General features: G+C 47.7%; 1 protein-coding gene across 1 annotated transcript in view; it reads right to left on the minus strand.

Moving 5' to 3' along the window:
* Positions 1–19,003, minus strand: part of Greb1 (growth regulating estrogen receptor binding 1) — an 86,828-nt gene that overhangs the window by 12,924 nt on the left and 54,901 nt on the right. The window contains exons 17-25 of the mRNA XM_032907497.1: positions 18,761–18,897; positions 15,586–15,925; positions 14,433–14,548; positions 12,795–12,991; positions 11,797–11,901; positions 9,696–10,324; positions 7,032–7,134; positions 5,203–5,361; positions 3,731–3,873 (exon numbers count right to left, since the gene is read on the minus strand). Of these exons, the coding sequence (XP_032763388.1) occupies positions 3,731–3,873; positions 5,203–5,361; positions 7,032–7,134; positions 9,696–10,324; positions 11,797–11,901; positions 12,795–12,991; positions 14,433–14,548; positions 15,586–15,925; positions 18,761–18,897 (1,929 nt within the window). The remainder of the gene's footprint in view (positions 1–3,730; positions 3,874–5,202; positions 5,362–7,031; positions 7,135–9,695; positions 10,325–11,796; positions 11,902–12,794; positions 12,992–14,432; positions 14,549–15,585; positions 15,926–18,760; positions 18,898–19,003) is intronic.

The following is a 19,003-nucleotide window of genomic DNA, read 5'->3' on the forward strand; positions in this document are numbered from 1 at the left end:
TCAAGGGTCAGCAAATAAAGCATTCATGCAGATCTCGTGGTGTGTGTGTGTGTGTGTGTGTGTGTGTGTGTGTGTGTGTGTGTAGCAGCTCATGTGTGTGTATATATGATGACAACCTTGGGCGTCTCTCTTCAAGCACTGCACACCTTCCTTTTTTGAGACAAGCTCTTTCATTAGCCTAGAACCTGCAAAGTTAAGCAAGCTACCCCAGCATCTGCCTGCTTATCCTCCCAGCATTGGGATTACAAGTATCCAACACCACACCCAGTTTTTTCTTTCTGTGGGTTCTGGAAATCAAACTCAGGGCTTCACGTTAGCAAGGCAATCAATTAACAAAACAATCTACCATACCAGCCCTAGACCTTGCTTTTAATTTTTCTTCTTATGGCATATTAAGCCTAGGCCCTCACATATACTAGGCAAGCACTCTACCATTACACTACAACCCTAAGCCATCTTCAACTTTTTGAGTTAATGCCTAAGTTGCCCTGGCCGGCCATGAACTTATTTTTTTTTTTCTTTTTTTCGGAGCTGGGGACCGAACCCAGGGCCATGCGCTTGCTAGGCAAGCGCTCTACCACTGAGCTAAATCCCCAACCTCCGGCCATGAACTTATGATCCTTTTCCCTCAGTCACCTGTGTAGCTAGAATTACAAGTCTACGCCATTAAACCCAGCTTTCTTTCTTTCTTTCTTTCTTTCTTTCTTTCTTTCTTTCTTTCTTTCTTTTTTTTTTTTCATTCTAATGAGGCATTTTCTTTTATTGGAGCCATGAGAGCTGCATTATAACAGAAAAATAATAACCTTGTATGTCTTCATACATTCACCCTTGTGCCAGAACAACTGTCACTAACTACCCTGGGAAGGACCACCATTCCTAGGAGGCAAGAATACTATCCCACTGCATGGACATAGAAACTAACATCCAGAGAGCCTGGGCTCACTCCTGTCCCCAGTCTAACTGCACTGTCTTCCTACCCCACACAACTGTTTGTGTGCACTCATTTCTGGGAGGGACCCCTACCCCATCTACTTTTGTTCTTGGCTTTGGCAGCCTCTTAGATCCTCCTGGCCTTTGTCTTTCCCACTTGACTGCCCTCCATGCCAGGAGCTGCAGAAGAAGGTGCTGACCCGCACATGCTGTCTTCTGTTCCTACTGGGGCTCTACTAGAGCTATAGAGGCTTCTGGGGGGCAAGGGGATTAGACCTGGGGGCTATATAGTAAAGGTGGCAATGGGAAGAAGAGTCATTAAAAGAGAAACTGAGTGAGTGAGAGACAGAGAGACAGACTGAGACATAGTCAGAGACAGACAGACAGACACTGACTCTCAGAGGGCAAAAGAGAAGAGAGAAGAAGTAGAGACAAGGGGGCCAGAATCAGATGACAGCAGCTAGTGCCTCTGCATCCCTCACCAGCCTGGATCCAGATCCTCTTCCCGTCCTAAGCATGTTCCCATTTAACTAACCCCAGACCCACATACCTAGTGAGCATGCGCCAGGAGTATCCCCACCATCTAAACACAGGGTGTCTCTGCTTCCTGTCTCCTGTGCTCTGGGCTTCCGCTAATGCAGAGAAGAAGGAGTATGCCCTTGATTTTGAGTAACAATTTGCTGTGGAAGGTCACTGCCGTGACTAGTGATTACAACATGTGAGTCCTTTTCGGTTTATTAAAGTTCAAAAATCAAGTAAATAGACTCACCACAGGTACGTGGTATCCTGATTGTCAAGAGTATACAGACAGGAGAAATTGCTTTTATAATTTTGATGTTTTGTGAATTTTCTATATGCACATGAGGAAGATATGAAAAAAATTCTCTATATTTAGGTAGGAAAATCCCCAATATGTTAAGTAGGAAGCATGCCCAATGATAGCTTTAGAGCATTGTTTGGGGTAAATGGTCACGAGTTTGAATGCCTTCAACAGTTTAGCATGCAATAGATGCAACAGCTACTGCAGGGAAGGGCTGAGGCATGCGTCAGAGCGTATCGCCTGTACCAAGGCATTAAAATTCAATGTAAAGAAAATAGAAACTCTTTCTACCCGAGCTGACTCTATCCCAATGGTAAAAATAATTCAATTCAGTGAAATGTGGTGACTTATGAAAAGGAAGGAAGGAAGGAAGGAAAGAAGGAAGGAAGGAAGGAAAAGAAGAGAAAATGGTTTCACATGGTTGTAAATTCTTAAAAATCTCATGTCCGATATGGTAGGAAATGGTCTTTGCTTATCTGACATGAATAGTGTTAGTACTTTGACCTGTTAAAAATGATTTCCAGTATCATCTATAGTGAAGTCATGTACTTAAAAATGTAGTTCTACAAAAGGCATTTGCTGTACCTTGGGTGGCCAAGCCTAAGACAAGCTTAATTAAAGCGACTGATGGTGCTTCCCTTTGTAAACAGGACAAATAAGCAGGACTCCTTGCCTTCCCAGACACCACAGTCTTCCATTCCCTACCATGAGCAGGTCTCCCTGGCTCCCACCTCTCCAACCTTCTATGTCCTGCTTTACCTCCTTGGGTCTGAGTTAAGATGAAACTCTTAAATCTAAACTACTGGAGTCTATACATTTATTAATATCTAACCTGCAGTCCTCTGCAAAGACCAACAAGCTAGGAACAGCCCATCCAAGATGGAACCTTCCCTAGAGCCCTACCTGCTTCCCAGTGCACGGCTGTCTCTTCGGGCCACCTTCTGTACTCCAGCCACGCCCTACTGAGATCATTTCTCATCCCCAGAAACTCTGCCCAACCCTTTTTGCTTATGCTATTTCCCTTTCCCCTGCTTTGGCAAATTCCTACTGATCATTCAAAATCTTTTCTCTACCCCACCTGAATTATAAAGGTTGAATATCCCGTATCTGAAATGTTTGATCCCGAAGGTATTAGAATTTACTTCCAGATTTTATAACATTTCTATGTACTCTTCTAGTGGGGCATCTATAGACTAAAATCACAAAGGCTTTGAAATCTGAATTATTTTGAGCATCGTGTTAGTATGACTTGATTTTCTGATGAGGGATGTTCAAGCTACATCTTCATTTGTAAGGCGAGGAGGAGGATGCTTAGGTAAGAACCCAGCTAGGATGAATGAATTACTGGTGTGGTGTTAACACAGTGCCCTGATGGCCAGCCAAAGCCTGAGATGGCCAGAGGTCTAGCCCAGTAACTTATCCATTTACTTATTCATGGTGGGAAGGGCTGATGCATGCAAAAGGCATAAGCTTCCTGCTGGCATACAGTAGGTACTCATTAAAGCAAACTCTTCCCTTAGCTCTGTGATCTCTATGCCTCAACCACGTAACTCTCCTCCCTGCTTCATGCTCTTCTGAAATCTTACACGGATGCCCATCTCCCTCCGAGACCATGAACCCAAAGGATGAGAACAAGATTTATTTGTGTCTGCATTCCCAGATCCTGTAGTAAATATTCAGTGAGTGTTGCTAGCATTGAAGTAACTTTTGGATTCTCTAGAGCCTAAAGATAGGAACAACACCCTAGTCTTGGCCACTGATGCCCGGATGACCACAGAGGAATCACTGTCCTGTAGGGTCCACAATGTATTCACAACCTATGAGGTGAAACTAGAATGCATGCAACTCAGGAAGCAAGAGCTTCTAGAACTCTCTTCCCTTAGCCTGACAATATCACATATTATCAGGAAGCCTCAGGGAAATAAGCACATGGCTGTGATGCTGCACCAGCAGGAGAGCCAGCCAGTGCCCAAGGCCTACCTGGTAGTGGGGGTGGAAGCCCATGTACTGCTGGCACTGCTCGCAGTGGTGGTACGTGTTGTATGCCGCATACTTGGACAGTCTCATACGTGCCGTCTGACGCCGCACATACAGGTCCTCTGGCTTCCTGGACATCCCTCTGTCTGCAAAGATATTCCAAGAGTTAAGGAGCAGCAGCCCAGAGCAAACACCTGAGCCCTGCTTGCTAAACTCAAATGAGTGCAGTGTTCAGGATAAGCAGGCAGTCCATGAGCAGGCTGGGCATGCCCTGAAGACTGTCTGTTACATCCCTAGGTCCTGGCCAGAGGAGGGCAGTGTCTAAGTGGAGACGCTAACAAGGAAGAACTCAGAGTGCATGGCCTCACATTTGTGGACCTAAAAGCACTTCATAAACATTTTTGAAGGAACCCTTACATAACTGGAAAAAAAATTAACAACATACATGGTGGTCCCCAGCTTCCTCAAGCAACTTGGTAGAAATTAAGATTACATCCCTAGGCCTTCTTTAGTGCTTATCATGGGAAGGGACACACACACTCCCACCAGTGGCAGGGAACCAGGCCAGCAGGATCTTGCTGTATAATCTAGGCTAACCTTAAACTCTTGATCCTCCTGAGTGCTGGGATTACAGGTGTTCACTACAACACCATTAGTAAGTAAGCTGTTTTCCCTGACATGACAGGTACCATATTTTCTCAGGCTACACTAATAATCCCACTACACACTCCCAGCATTGTTGGCTAAGGCTGCCCTCATATACCATGGAAGTCAGTGTCCCTGAGGAGAAAACAGGAGGCTGAGAACAGGGAAACACATACACTCATTTGGTGACAAGTTCATAAATAGAAATGCAGATCTTTTAACCTCCACTAACCAAGTTTCTGCATATTCCCATCACAACAAGTTCCTGGGGATCTCATGGGCTCGGTGGTAGTTCTTCCCTTCTACCTGGAGGGAGCAGTGTCAGTGCTGAACCAGGTTCTGGTAAGTCTCTCACTTAATACCAAATAGTACCTCTAACAGGATACATCTCAAGCCAGTTGACTTTTATTAATACATAAGAAGCAATTTAGCCTATGTACTTTAGACAAGAGTGAAGTAAGACATCTAGCGTGGCCTGTTCCGTGCACGCGCGTGTGTGTATGTGTGTGTATGTGTGTGTTTTCATTACTCATTATCCTTATGCACACATAGTTATATATAGAAGCTGGGGGTTGACCAGACGTCTTCTTCAAGAGTTTTTTTCCATTTTATTTTTTGAGATAATATTTTGCCTGAATCTGAAGCTTACCAATTGGCTAGACAGGCTGGTCAGCAGGTCCCTGAGATCTACCTGTCTCAACTGATTCCCCTAATTATAGACATGCATGGCCATGCTCATCTTTTTACATGGATGCTGGGGATCTGAACTCAGGTCTTCATGTGTAGGCAGCAAGCACTTTGCCAACAGAGCTGTTTCCGAAGCCCCTGACCTTCACTCTTGATGCTCTGGTGGTGTGAACAAATCATACTGGCGTCCTCATACTTCGGGTCATGAATGATGTAATCAAAAGGCATCTTCTGGAAGAGTTCCAGGTCAGGCCAAGGGTCGGTGAGCTGGAGGTAATGCCAATCTGATTCCTCTTGGAGGCCTGTGAGATTGGGATGCATGAGAAACAAGATATAAGGCTGAGTGATTTAACTGTGCCCAAGGATGATGCATGGAACCGAATCACTGTCAATCTATGGCTTTCTGGGGACCCCTACTGTATCTAGAAATCTTCTGACACAGCTCTAACAGGACAAGGTCATACACTGAGATCTGTCTCCACACAAGTGAACAGCCTTCACTCTGACTCTTGTAGACGCAGGTCTGCTCTCTGTTCTGCACACTAGATTCTAACCTTGCCTTTCCAGAAACACCTACTTCACCCACAGCCTGAGATCCTTGTACTTGTGGTACCTGTACAAGTCTCTTTCTTACTCCATCACCTAAGTTGCCCAGCCAGTGTGACTCAGTTGGTGTCCCTCCACCTCTAGAAAGTACTTGAGCTACTGCTTTCCCCTGAAGAGGTCAGCAACACTCACAGCATAACCCATATTTTATACTTGCCAGCACCCTCTTATGCTAAACCTGGTACAGTCTTCTGCTGTTCATCAAAGTTTGTTGGCTGAACAGCCAGTCAAAAAGTCTAACTGGTCCAATTCCAATTGCATGATATATTGATATCATGTATTATGGTGAATGTGTACTATAGAGAAAATCATAGGTGCCAATCTAAGTATTTGCCATATACCTGGGCAGTAGACATGACCACAAGGAGGAAGGAGTTTACTAGATCTTTAATAGGTACATCATACCCCATGAAAGAGGAAGTATCCGTATTTTGCAAGAAAAAAAACCTGGTGGAATAGAGTAGTTAAGAAAGCGCCCTTTCAGGTTTGATTAAGTGTGTTCAAATCTTGTCTTTATCACTGTTCTATCTAAGATGATGGACACTCAACAGCTCCTGGTGTGGGAAAACCACAGAAACCACAAGCTGAGGGCTGAGTGGGAGTACTGGGTTCAAAGTTTTCCTGGCCAAGCTCAACCTCAGACATTGCTCACAGGAGTTTCTCTGATATCAGTGTGGTGCAGCTGGTGAACGCTGCACGGCAGTCAATTCCCCCTACACAAGGGCACAGGTTTATTTGCAGGACAAGGCCACAGGAGGAAATACAGATATATCCTGGGCAGGATATGAGGAGGAAACAGAGTGAGCTTTACTGTCAGCATAGGGCGTGTGCAGAAAGACGCTTGCCTTATTCCAATCAAGTCTACTCAGCAAATGGGACCCAGACACCTCCTTCTCCTAGTTTCTACAATTCTTTCTCCTCCAAATGTTGTCTTAGATATCTGCTTGCCTGAGCTGGGGGCCCCTCCCTGATGAAGACTTCCACATGCTACAGGCCACGAGCTAATGAAGCCCCGTTCCTGCTTTGGTACTGCTTAGCTGAGCTCTTAACATAGGAAGTCAATAGCCCAGCTCACAGGGTTGCTGTATTGAAGAGCAAATGGAGATAGTATTCATCACAGTGTTTGACCCATGGAAAGTACTCAATAAGTAAGTGTGGCATTAGTAACTCTATCCCTAGGAAATTCTCAGAAGTATCATTCCATATTGAGGAAAAAAAATGACTACAAGAAAAAGACCCTTGAGATAAGCCATATTGTGAACCCGAGAGTCCATCCTGAAAGGGGGAGGGAGACACAGTTACCAGGGTCACTGACAAAGGTTGAAGGATATTTGCTCAAGCCCAAGGGTCACCAGACACAACTCACCGGTATTGATCTCTTCTTCATCGTAAACATCCACTTCTGTCAGCCGAATAAGCATCCTGGACAAGATACTGAGGAACTGCAGGTAGGCACCCGTCTTCCCAATCTGTGAAGACACTAGAATCAGAGTCCAGAGACAGGAACACCAACTAGAACGTTCTCCTACCGCCTGCAGTCTCACTGAAAGGCACATCATAGAAATGAGAACCATGTGGACATGTGGATTCACCAATGCAGTGAACAAAGCAAGGATGTGTACTTAGATCTGCCTTCCAGGGGCATGACGTGCATGCATGCATGCATGTGTTTGTGTGTGTACCACACTAAATAAATTATTTTAAAAAAGGACCAATGATCAATGGTCACATCCAATATGTTCAATCTTACTATTGCATTTATGTGTGTTCATGCATGTAAAGTCCAGAGGTCACCCTTGGGTGTCATTCTTCAGATACCATCCACCTCATTTAACTGTCCCTCCATTGGCCTCAAACCTGCTAATTATGCTAGGTTATCCCAGGGATCCTCCTGTCTCTACCTCCCTAGCACTGTAATTACAGGTGTGAACCCCAGGCCTGGATTTCTATGTGGGTGCTGGGGCCTAGAACTGGGGTCTTCATGCTTGAATGACAAGCACTTTGTTAACAGATCCGGCACCCCAATTCCATTTTTTCTATTTTTCAATTAGAAAAAAATAATGTATAATCACTCCAGACAATGAGAAAACTTACAGACTGACAATAAAATAGAATACTGCTGATCCTGCCTCTCCTCTGAAGACAATGAGTTAGAATCAACCCTTCCCAAGACGTGTTCATATACAGTGATTTTTTTCCTAATTGATAAGATATTATGGAGTGGGGAGGTGTGTATTATTCTGAAAGTTGATTTCAAGTTATATTTCTTAGAGAAATTTCATTGGCAAAATAAAGAGACCTCCTAATTTTTCTGTGGCTGAATGCTAGGATACAGGTGTCCCAAAAAGTGTTCAGCTGAGACTTAGCCAAGGGCACTTTCATTCTGGATCATGTCTCATCGGTATGAACAACACTAAAATGAGTGGTCTTCCACGTATTTTACGGATTTGGATTTCTTGGGATAGGTTCCCGGTGCTGAATGGAAAGACAGTACATGTTCAACTGGTAGTAAAACAGACGGAGCAGTCGCTGTGCACTCTGGCATCAGTCAGGCAATACTCCAAGCCTCTAACATCTCTAATTGGGAAGATCAAAATTTGCTGTGTGTCAGGAGATGTTTGGACAAAATGTGGTCTCAAGCACGTGGACCCGAGTCTTTTCTCAGTCCCTGACCTATTCTAAAGATCACGCCACCATCCTCCTCCCCTGCCCACCACAAGGGACACTCAGACCCTTGGGGCTCTGTGTGTGGGTGTGTCCATCTGTGTGTATGTGCAAGTGTGCATAAAAACAAGACGTCAATATTGGGTACCTTCCTCAACGGCTCCCCACCCTATTTTTGATCCCAGTCTCTTGCTGAGCCTGGAGCTTACTAATGCAGCTATCCTAGCAGGTCAGTGCTCCCCAGGGATAATAAGTGTTGATGTCACACCCAGCTTTTTATGTGGGTGCTGGGAGCATGTCACTGTGTTTACACAGTGAGCACCTCACCAACAGAGCGGTCTCCCAGTGCTGCTTTCTGTGGATTTGTCAGGTAACGTGATCTCTGAAGGATGCACAGTGAACTGATAGCAAGCGGAGTCCAACTGTCCATCACCAGGTCACGAGAACCTTCCAGCACATACTGACACTTGGCATCTAACTGCAAAGGTATTCAGAGACTCTGATGGTAAAGGTCGAACTCAACGTGAAATTCCAGGTAGCTCCATCCAGACACCTTCCTTATGCCCCACACAGGTAGGGGAGAAAACCGGGGTTGGGCAATGGGAAGAACCTGGCAAGGGATGGAATGTTAACGTCACTCTCCTCACCGTCCTGCTCACTCTGGGTCATCAGATTCTTCATTGTCATACTAGTTTTAATTGTCAACTTGACACTGCATAGAGAAGTCTTTTGTTGTTGTTGTTTGAGACAAGGTCTCTATGTATCTCTGGCTGTGCTGGAACTTACTATGCATTAGTCTGGCTTCGAACTCACAGAAAGCCACCCACCTCTGCCCCACCCCACCCCCAGTGCGGGGGTGGGGTGGGGTGGGGGGTGGGATGGGGGATTAAAGGCATGCGCCACTACACCTGGCTGGCCTTTGAAGGACTGATTAGATCAGGTTAGCCTATGGCCATGTCTATGAGGGCTTATCTAATTATGTTAATTGACATAGGAAGACACAGCCTTTCATGGGCACCACCGTTTCCTGGGTGTGGTTCAAGAGTGGCTGAGCACCAAGCACAAATACGTACAGGCCTCTGCTCTTGGCTGTGGATGTGACTAGCTGTTTCAAGTTCTTGCCTGTGGCTTCCCTGCTATGGTGGATTGTCATATCACCTGGAATCGTGAGCTAAAACAAACCCTTTCTTCCCTAAGCTCTTTTGTGCCTGGGTATTTTATCATAGCAACAGAAACGAAACCAGGATATCCACAGAAGCTACATGGCCCTCAGCTCCAAGACTGTCCTGGGGGGGTGGGGGGGTGGTGAAACCAAAGATGACCCTGGAGGCCTGGCCTGTGCAGGGCCAGCAGGCATGATACGCACCTGAGGTGGCCCACTGAGCAGCAGCCTGCGTGGGTGGAAACTGTCCACACGGCCCTCAGCTCTGTTGCCGTAGTCCATGTGGCTGGGCCGGGGCACTGTCCACTGCCGGTAGTAGAGGGACTGTTCAGTTGACGTCATCATCTTGCTGAGGAGGGGGCGGAAGGAGCTGGTCCACATAACCGAAGGGGAAGGCAGGAGGGAGGCAGACTTGGGCAAGCCACTGCTGTCAGTGGACAGGAGCATGTCATACACGAGCTTAGGCAGGAAGACAATGGGTGGCTGCCGGCAGGCCTTGGCCATGGAGCACTGAGAAGCTTGAAGGACTAGCACATTGGCAGTGGGCACCGTGCATGTGGACGATGAGCCCGAGGAGGAGGAGGACAGCTGGGAGGATGGGGCGGCTGGCACCTGCAGGCTCCTCCGGCCAGTCCTGAGGCTAGAATCAGGCTGTGGGACCAGGCCAGGGCTGTGCCTACTGATGACTGTGGGTCCCTGACTCACTCGGAGCCGCTGTATCTCCCCAGGGGCCCTGCCCTCCTCTGCAGGGCCACAGGGTGGAGATGATCGGGCAAACTCTCCCTGTGGAAGTCCTGAGGGCTGAGCCAGGGACTCACCATAGAGCACTGAGCCTGTAAGAGAGAAGAATACAATGATAGGCATCCCAAAAACAGCCTGTCAAACTCACAGCTGCTCCTGTGCCCACCCCAGGTATGCTGGGATGATTTAAGCCAAAGCTGGTGGGCGTACATTTAGCCAACTTGCCTTCCACAAACCAATCCTCCCTCAGCCATGGAGCGCCACGCTGATGCGAAGGGTGTGCATATCTGTGGGGCAGACCATTCACGGCACCTGCTGTCATTCTTGGGTTTCTAAAGCAAATCTGCTAGGTCCTGAGCTCTCCCTACCCCAGACCACAGACCGGTGTTCCCTAATCTCAGATAGGGAACCACACACAGCCTACATAGCCCTGAGCTTCTCAGCCTAGAATATTCCCTACCCAGGAACACCTCTTCCACTGAGTCTCTACACGGAGAGGACTATTCTGTGGAACCTGCAATGAACAACTGCCCTAAATCTGTCCTACATGAGAGACAACACGAAGGAGTTACTGTGACTCTGTACGCAGAGAGGATTAACACTGCACTGGCGTTTATAAGCACAGAGGAATTTAGTTTTGCTCTGTTTCAATCGTATTTCTTATTTGGTTTAAGCAGTAATAGATTTCCATAAAGCATACATCCTTAGTTTTATGTGGACGATGACCACATGACCACTGCTTATGACCACTGCTCCCCAACCCCACCACCCTGATTATTTTGTTTGGCCTCAAACGTCCTCCGTAGCTGAGCATAGCTTTGAACTTTTGATCCTTTTGCCTCTGGGTGTTGGAATTACAGGTACGTGCCAGTATGTCCAGTTTATGTGGGTCTGAGGATTGAATCCAGGGCTTTGTGCATGCTAGGCCAGCACTCCACCAACTGAATGGCATCTGAGCCCCACAGATGACATTTCTTAAGGGCAGAGTTCAAGCTGAATTCACCTTTCAGCACTCAGATTACACTGAATGGCCACTATGGTACACACTTTAGGCAATGTTATTTCCTGCGTATGAAATCTTGGATGAGCTCAGAGACCAAGGATCTGTTGGGGTTGGTGCCCACATGAGACTTTATTCCTAGTAGCTCCTCCTGGGTACAGGCATTGTGAGCCTCATTGCTTCTCTCATGAAGTCTCCTATGTTCACGTCTTTGCACACCTGCTCTCCCCAGACAGTATCCTTGAAAGCAATATCTGTGAAAGGGACACCCAAAGAGGTGCATCCACATGGCCAGGACACTATGCCCCACTCTGCAGCCAGGGGCAGCCTCATTCTCTCCTACCAGCAGGAACAGCCGGATGCTAGAGTCCAATCATGTCTTCAAGGCTTCAGATGTCTGGTTTAGTTCTAGGCTATTCTAGTCAGTTCTAGAGTATTCTAGAGAGCCGGTTCTCACAGGTCCTGACTGGAAGCCTAGACTAAGCAAACACCCCTGTGTGCTTTCTTCCCAGTCTCTGAAATCGGAGGCAGTCCCGTATACGATGTTCCCAAGTGGAGGCTCACCAGATGCTTTGGAAGAGAGAGATGAAGACGCCGAGTCATGGGAGTGGGAACGTTCCCTCTTCACAGGGCCCCTCTGCTCTGAGGTGGAGCCTGCTTCAAAACACCCTGAGAACACAGAGGAGTCACCGTCCCTGAGCACCCTGGCATCCACCGTCCCTCATCCACCCTGGCAATGAGTCTCTCTCATTCATTCACCTGCTGCCATTTTAGCCCCTCCCCCACCCTCCACTCCGCCCCCAATCCCGCCACACACACGCACACCATACACTAAATGCCACACTGCACTCTTAGCAAGACTGAGCTTACAACAGAGTTAAGAACAGAACAGGAAGAAGTGAGTCAGGTAAGACCAGTGAGTGCAGTCACACCACAGGCTACAGAGAAATGGAGAAAGTTAATGCCATGGTTGCAGTCATGCTAAAATTAGCCACCACCCAAAAAGTCGTGGGGAGAAGGCCTTGCCATCTTGTAGGACAAGCTGCAACCAAGAGGAACTTTAGCCTGTCATGTCTCAGCGCCCAGTCAGCAGGCAGAGGAGTAAGAGGCCTTTACACTCATTTCTTTGACCTCTGTACCGGCAAACACACAGCTTCCATTTCCCCACTGTACTATGGTCTAAAACCAGATACTACTCTTATTTGGTATTAAAAATATGGCACGAGACTCCTGGAGATGCTACTGCCTTGGTCTCACGAACTTCAACAGTGTTTAGCATAATGGTGGGTGAGTTGATTTCCAACAGAGGCAACAAGTGGGGGAGTCTACCAGCACTGAAACAAAGCATGAATGTGAACCCTCAGAAGTCACCACTTTCTTCCTGTTCTTTACGAATTCTAGTTCATAGAAGAACATAAAGGAATTCCCATGTTCCCACACCACCAAGAATGACAGAGCAGGGAGAAAGGCAGAATCTGAACCTTATAAGGATGCTATCACTTAGCAGATACCCCAGGGGGTTGTGAGGTAAGAACACCTAGGTACAGCCAGGCCACCCTCACCTTCTGTCCCTGCCTCCTCATCTTCGTCTGTGCTGCTCAGCTTCTCCCCGTCACTCTCCAAGGCCTCATTCTTGGGCCCCTTCTCCAAGGGGATGTCGTTGCTAACAAAGTAGGCAGCCAGACCCAGTTCCTGCTCCAGGGCTGTCCTCACCAGGCAGGAAGAATTTATTAGACGCAGGTCACAGTACCTCAGAGACCTGGGGAGGACAGAAGGTATTCATATCCATCGCATGCCTCCCCAACCCCCAGGAGGTTCTGCTGCTAGAGGACGGAGCAATAGGGCCATGCCTGCCTCCCTCTTTAGGCCACAGGGCTCGGATACATGGAGAGGCTTATCATGAGCTCATCACATCAAAGCCAAGTTCACACTAAGTCTCAGAGGGCACCGAGCAGGGATCTACTCCTGTGGGGCATGTAATCGAGATACCACTGACTATCAGGCTGGGAGAAGTGAGGACTGCACCCCAGCACTGCCACTTCCCAGAGGGGATGGAAACTCTGACAAGATGTGCCGTTTCCCGGAGGCTCTGGTTTTTCCCATTTAGATGAGACTGAGTAGTCCTCGGGACCTATGTGTACATAGGTCTCTGTTAGAGACTTAATGTTGGATATTCAACTAAGCCATCCACACTCAGTGTTTCCCCGGGGTTGTGCTGGAAGCTAGGAATATGACAGCAATGGGATCAGACATAGTCACTGCTATGAAAGCCTTGTAGGAGGACAAGTGACCTCCTGTCCTCAGTGTGTGCACCCTAGACAGTGAGAGGAGTTACTCAAAGGTCATGTGCCTGTGGTAACTGCAGAGACACAGGAAGGTTTGAATGAGAAGGGTTTCCACAGGCTTGTGTATGTGAATATTTCCCAGTTGGTGGAATTGTTTGGGAAGGATTAGAAGGTGTGTCCTCCTTGGAAAAGGTGTAGCACTGAGATTGGGCTTTGAACTTTCAAAAGCCCATGCCAGCCCAGTCAGAGTCACTCTCTCTCTCTCTCTCTCTCTCTCTCTCTCTCTCTCTCTCTCTCTCTCTCTCTCTAATTTACAGATCAGATGTAAGTTCTCAGCTACTGCTCTAGTGGAGTTCCATGCCTGCCTACCTGGTATCATGCTTCCTTCCATGATAATGATCACGGATTAACACTGTAAGCAAGTCCTCAATTAAAAGTTTCCTTCTATATGTTGCCTTTGTCATAGTATCTCCTCAACAGCAATAGAACACTCAGAAAGACATCTACTCTTTGTACTCAACAACCTACTCTTTCTGAGTGGCATCCGAAATTCCCCACCACCCCCAGCTCCCACCAGTCCCACCAGTCACTGCGATGGTCAAGGAAGCAGGATAACTGGCCCCAGTTCTGGGGAAGACGGTCACAGTCCTACATGAGCTGTCCCCTCTAATACACAGAGATTCCCCCAAACAGAGTTCATTTGCCCTTCGTCTTCCAAGTCCCTACTCCCATCTAATAGTACCATCCAAGAACTGGGAAATACTGTCCACGACCCAGACATATTACTCTGAAAACCCAACCATGCCACCTGTGCTGACTGGAAGTGTGAAATTCTTCACTTGGGATTGGACAGTGGTAACACAGGATGTCCTCCCATTCTCCTCAGGACCCCAGGGGCCCTGATTCCTGACTTACCGTGGCAGTGACTCCCCATGAGGGTCCATCCCACTGAAGATCAGGATGCAGGGCAGGCCCTCCAACTCCAAGTAAGTCTGAGGCCTCCATTCTGCATCCTCAATTTTCTGCCACATCTGCAGACACGAGAGATGTGAGTGAACGGTCACAAGGATCCGAGTACACCACTGTGGGCTAAATGCACCGACTTGTGCTGGTGAGATGACTGACCCCTAAAAGCGCTGGTTGCCAAGCCTTATGACCCGAGTTCAGTCCCCAGAACCCACTCGGTAGAAGGGAAAAACCAATTCTCAAAAGTTATCTCCTGAAGTCTACACGCATCCTATGACACGTGCACACACACACACACACACACACACACACACACACACACACAAACCAACAAACAAATGAGTGCAGAATAAAACATACCAGTCAGACATTCAATTGTAAAATCCACACTGGCCTCTTCCTAACCGCCTGACTCTAGAACACTCTGACTTCCATCCACTAATGGGTGACCCTCACAATCCATCTCGTATACAAAGGAAGAGATTGGGTCTGCATGTGTGTGGTGAGTCACTGTGTTTTCAGCTGGAGAGCTTTGTTCTGTTCCCATCTGTCTCCTGCAGCAGGATGTATGAGACCATCTGGAAGACAGTGGGTGTCCCAGTTGTCTCTGATATCCCTCTCGTGTTCTCTGGTGGTGCTGATTGTGCCTACCCTTCGCAGCTTCCAACTACTTGTTCTTTCAATCAACTCTCTCTACCCCTTCTATATCTTCTGTCATCTATGTGCTTAATAAGAGCCTACAGGTGACCAGGCACTGTGCTTGACTTTAAAGGACCAAGATCTGCCCTTCCTTCACCACTTGCACAGAAATAGAGGCACTCTCCCAAGTGTGAAATAGGATGGCTTCCTAGAAAAGGAAGAGAAATTGAGCTGAATTCTGAAGGAATAAGCATCAGCTAAGGGAAAGGGAGAGAAAAGCACCTCCAGAATAGAAAAATAACATGTTTCATATCAAAGGACTGATATGGAAGACATAGGGAGGACATAGAACTGGGACTGAGAAGTGGTGAAGCAACAGAGGAGGTGGAGGGGTGGTCACATCTCAGGGGCCTACTGCCACCCTCCCCCTCTTGCAGCTCTTGCCCCTGAGTACAATGCCTACCTTGAGCTGCTTCACAAAGTGCTTGCCTACAGTGATGCCGGAGCTGGGGTGGCCCAGAATGATCTCAAAGTGTTCTTCTAGAGCCAACCGTGCCCGCACATGGGCCAGTCGCTCATAGGCCACAGCTGCCAGAGGAGAACAGGGCACGCGCAGCAGGACCATGAGCCCGTGGCCACAGGGGCACTGCTTTGGGGAGTTGAGGAGGTTCTGGGTGATCTCCAGGGTCTCCACTGACGTATGGTTCTTCATCTGTGGGAGGCCACTCACGGCCATCATGGCGGCCGCATAGTGCTGCACAAGAACAAAGGTCCTGATCACCGCGCTGTGCAGGCGGGGGAACCTGCAAGGAACACAAAGAGACCATGCCCATGACCCCAGGGCTGGCCGTGCTTGCCACCCGAGACATAGGCAATTCCCAAGTTACAGATGTGACAGAAATCTGTCCTTGTTTTGTTTTCCCAGCTGGGAGGCAAAAGCCTAGGTTTGTCACTGTTGCTTCTGTTTGTGCACTTTCACGCACTGGGCGTGACGCTCCTGCCTCACGCCTGCACACGTGCTTGTCATTAGCTCAGACACCTCACCCCAGAAGCTAGACATGATGGTCAGTCTCCATTGTCACCTTGACGAGATTTAGAACCAGCCCAGAGACACAGCATGTCTGTGAGAGGGTTTTCTCAGAGGTTTAAGTGATGAAAGAGAACCATCCTGAATGTGGGTGTCACTGTCCCACAGGCTGGAGTCCTACCCAATAAAGAGGGAGAAGCATGCTGGGTAACAGCATTCATCTCTCTCTGCTTCCGGCCTGTAGCTGTGATGGAGCCAGCTGCTTCACACTCCTCTGCCATGAGGGACTGCACCCTCAGGTGGTGAGCCAAAATAATCCCTTCCTTCCCTGGCATGCTTTGGTCAGGTGCATCACCATAGCAGTGACAAAGGAAACTAGTACAGCTGGCAGTCTGTCCCAGGCCCCCACTAGAAATGGGAGAACACACAGCTGCCAAATGCCCAGAGGTGGGGACCGCCCTAAAGGCTATACTGGGGTCATTTAAATTAGAGTGAGTTCTTAGAGTCATGACCAGATGTCTAACCTGACAAATGAATTACAAACCAGTACATAGACAGAAAGGGCGAGAACTCTTCCTTTGCTTCAGAAACCGTGATTACCACATTGTGCCCCTACAGGGGCACTGATTGTTCCCATGACTAACAGTTCTAACCTGGGTGTCAGAAACAGATCCAAGGGAGATGGCTTAGTGGCTAAGACGCCTGTTGTGCAAGCATAAGGCCCTGAGTACAAATCTCAGCACCCACATCACAGCCAGATGCACCCACAGCTGGAATCTCAGTATTCCTGAGCACGAGAACTCCAGGAAGCTCAAAGGTAAGCTAGGCTGCACATTCAGTGCAAACAAGCAAGAGACCATGTCTCAAACAAGGTAGAAGGCAATTGTTCTCTGGTCTCCAAACATGGGCACAGCACATCCATATCTGAATTAAGACACATTAATATGCAAACACACACACACACACACAGAGAGAGAGAGAGAGAGAGAGAGAGAGAGAGAGACCTCTAAACCAGGTCTCTGTATATGATCACTGTGCCTCACAAGAGAAATGAATGAACTAATGTCATGTTCATCCATGATGCTCATGGGGAATTCTTCTAGCTGGAATAAGTCCTCAGGAGCCACACACAGTGCCGTGTGTTAGCCATAAGCAGTGCTACCATGTGCACTCCATCAAGGCAACTAGCTTGCTACCTACCATTACTAATAGCACTTTCCCTAACCATGACATCACCTGCTCCTCCAGTCCAAACCTCCATTTCATGGCTCAGCACCTCAGTGACTTTAGAGGTTATGTGCATTGGAGAGACAGCCTGAGAAATGGACACTGTAGTCGCAGGAAGGCATACACAGCCCTGGGATTTTTGGCATGAAAGGTACTGAGTAGCCCAGGGATTTTTTTGCTCGGACTTTGGTGCATTGGACAAACAATACACAGAAATCACAAGAGTGATGTTGAAATGTCTTCTGCCTAAAGGACACGTAGAGACTTCTGCTCCTGGCCAAGGTGGAGCGACAGGAATCAGCTTTGTTTCCCACAAGGAAGAGATACACAAAGTCATGTTTTCAAGACAGAACATATCAGACGGTGAAAGAGGTTGGTTCTGGGCCTGCAACACAGGGAGGAGGTAAACCCTCAGCTTCCTCTCAGAGTTTCTGAAGCAGGCAAAGCTCAGGGGTCCACACAAGCTGGGGAGAGGTGTTAGAGCACTGAGGTATCTCAGGTCAAAGAGCCACAGGAATGAGCAGCGATAGGGCCACACACATAAGGAAACTACCCCGGGCCAAGGAAAGACTTACTGTTAAAAAAAATTAGTTGGGGAAGAGACTATATGTGTATGTACATGTCCATGTGGGTGTGTGCACATGCACACAAGTGTATGTTCACATGTATGAGTAAGCATGTGGAAGCCATAGATCAACTTTGGATGAGTCAACAACATTCCACCTTATTATTTTAGATAGGGTCTCTCAGTGAACGGGAGCTCACCATTTGGCTAGACTGGTTAGCCAGCAAACCTCCATGATCACTCTCGTCTACTTACTCACCCTAGAGTCAATGCACACTGCTACAGTCGACCTTTTACTGTGGGTGCTGTGGATCCAGCATCAGCCCCTTTTGCTTGCACAGCAAGCACTTGATTTGAGCTCACATGTGGTTAGGAATATCCACCTTTCCCACAGGCCACATGGAAGCCCCAAGAGTCGGGGAAAGGTGTGAAGAATTTAAGAAGGTCTCACCTTAGTCATGAGCAAAGCTATGAAACAAGAGATTCACCAGCCAACAAACTTTAAACACAGGACCTGGAAGGTTATAGCAGCTTCTCAAATGCTTCACTGTATCCCAGAATAAAACTTATGGTTAACAAAGATAAAACAGACACCGAACTGGGTATGATCTACAATGTTCTGGAGTAGCAGCATGACAGAAGTGTCACCGACCCAAGGTGATTCAGATGCAGAGTTCCTCTGATGGAGGGACTGGGTCACCGGAGAGGGAGGGAAGTGAACTCCCTCCTAGAACTTCGTGGCCCAGGTGCAAAGACTTCCACATTCCACCTACTCTTGAAGCTGCCGAGCATTTCTAGTAACTCTGAAGAGAAACATACCTTTTCCCCAATGCAGTGACCATGGCCTCAAAGGAGCTGTCATACCGGAGCAGAGGAAGACTGTGTCCTGACAGGGTGGAGTCAATAAACTCAGACAGCCCAAAGTACTTCTTACTCTCATGATACAGATCCACTCCCTAAACAGAAAAGCACCATCACTCAAATGTCACACTTACAGGGAAAGTTGGGGGCTCACAGATCAGGTCTGTGGACAGTGTTGATTGGCAGCTTGATCCAAACCAG

Source organism: Rattus rattus, chromosome 7 (genome assembly GCF_011064425.1).
Source record: "Rattus rattus isolate New Zealand chromosome 7, Rrattus_CSIRO_v1, whole genome shotgun sequence".
Taxonomy (NCBI): domain Eukaryota; kingdom Metazoa; phylum Chordata; class Mammalia; order Rodentia; family Muridae; genus Rattus; species Rattus rattus.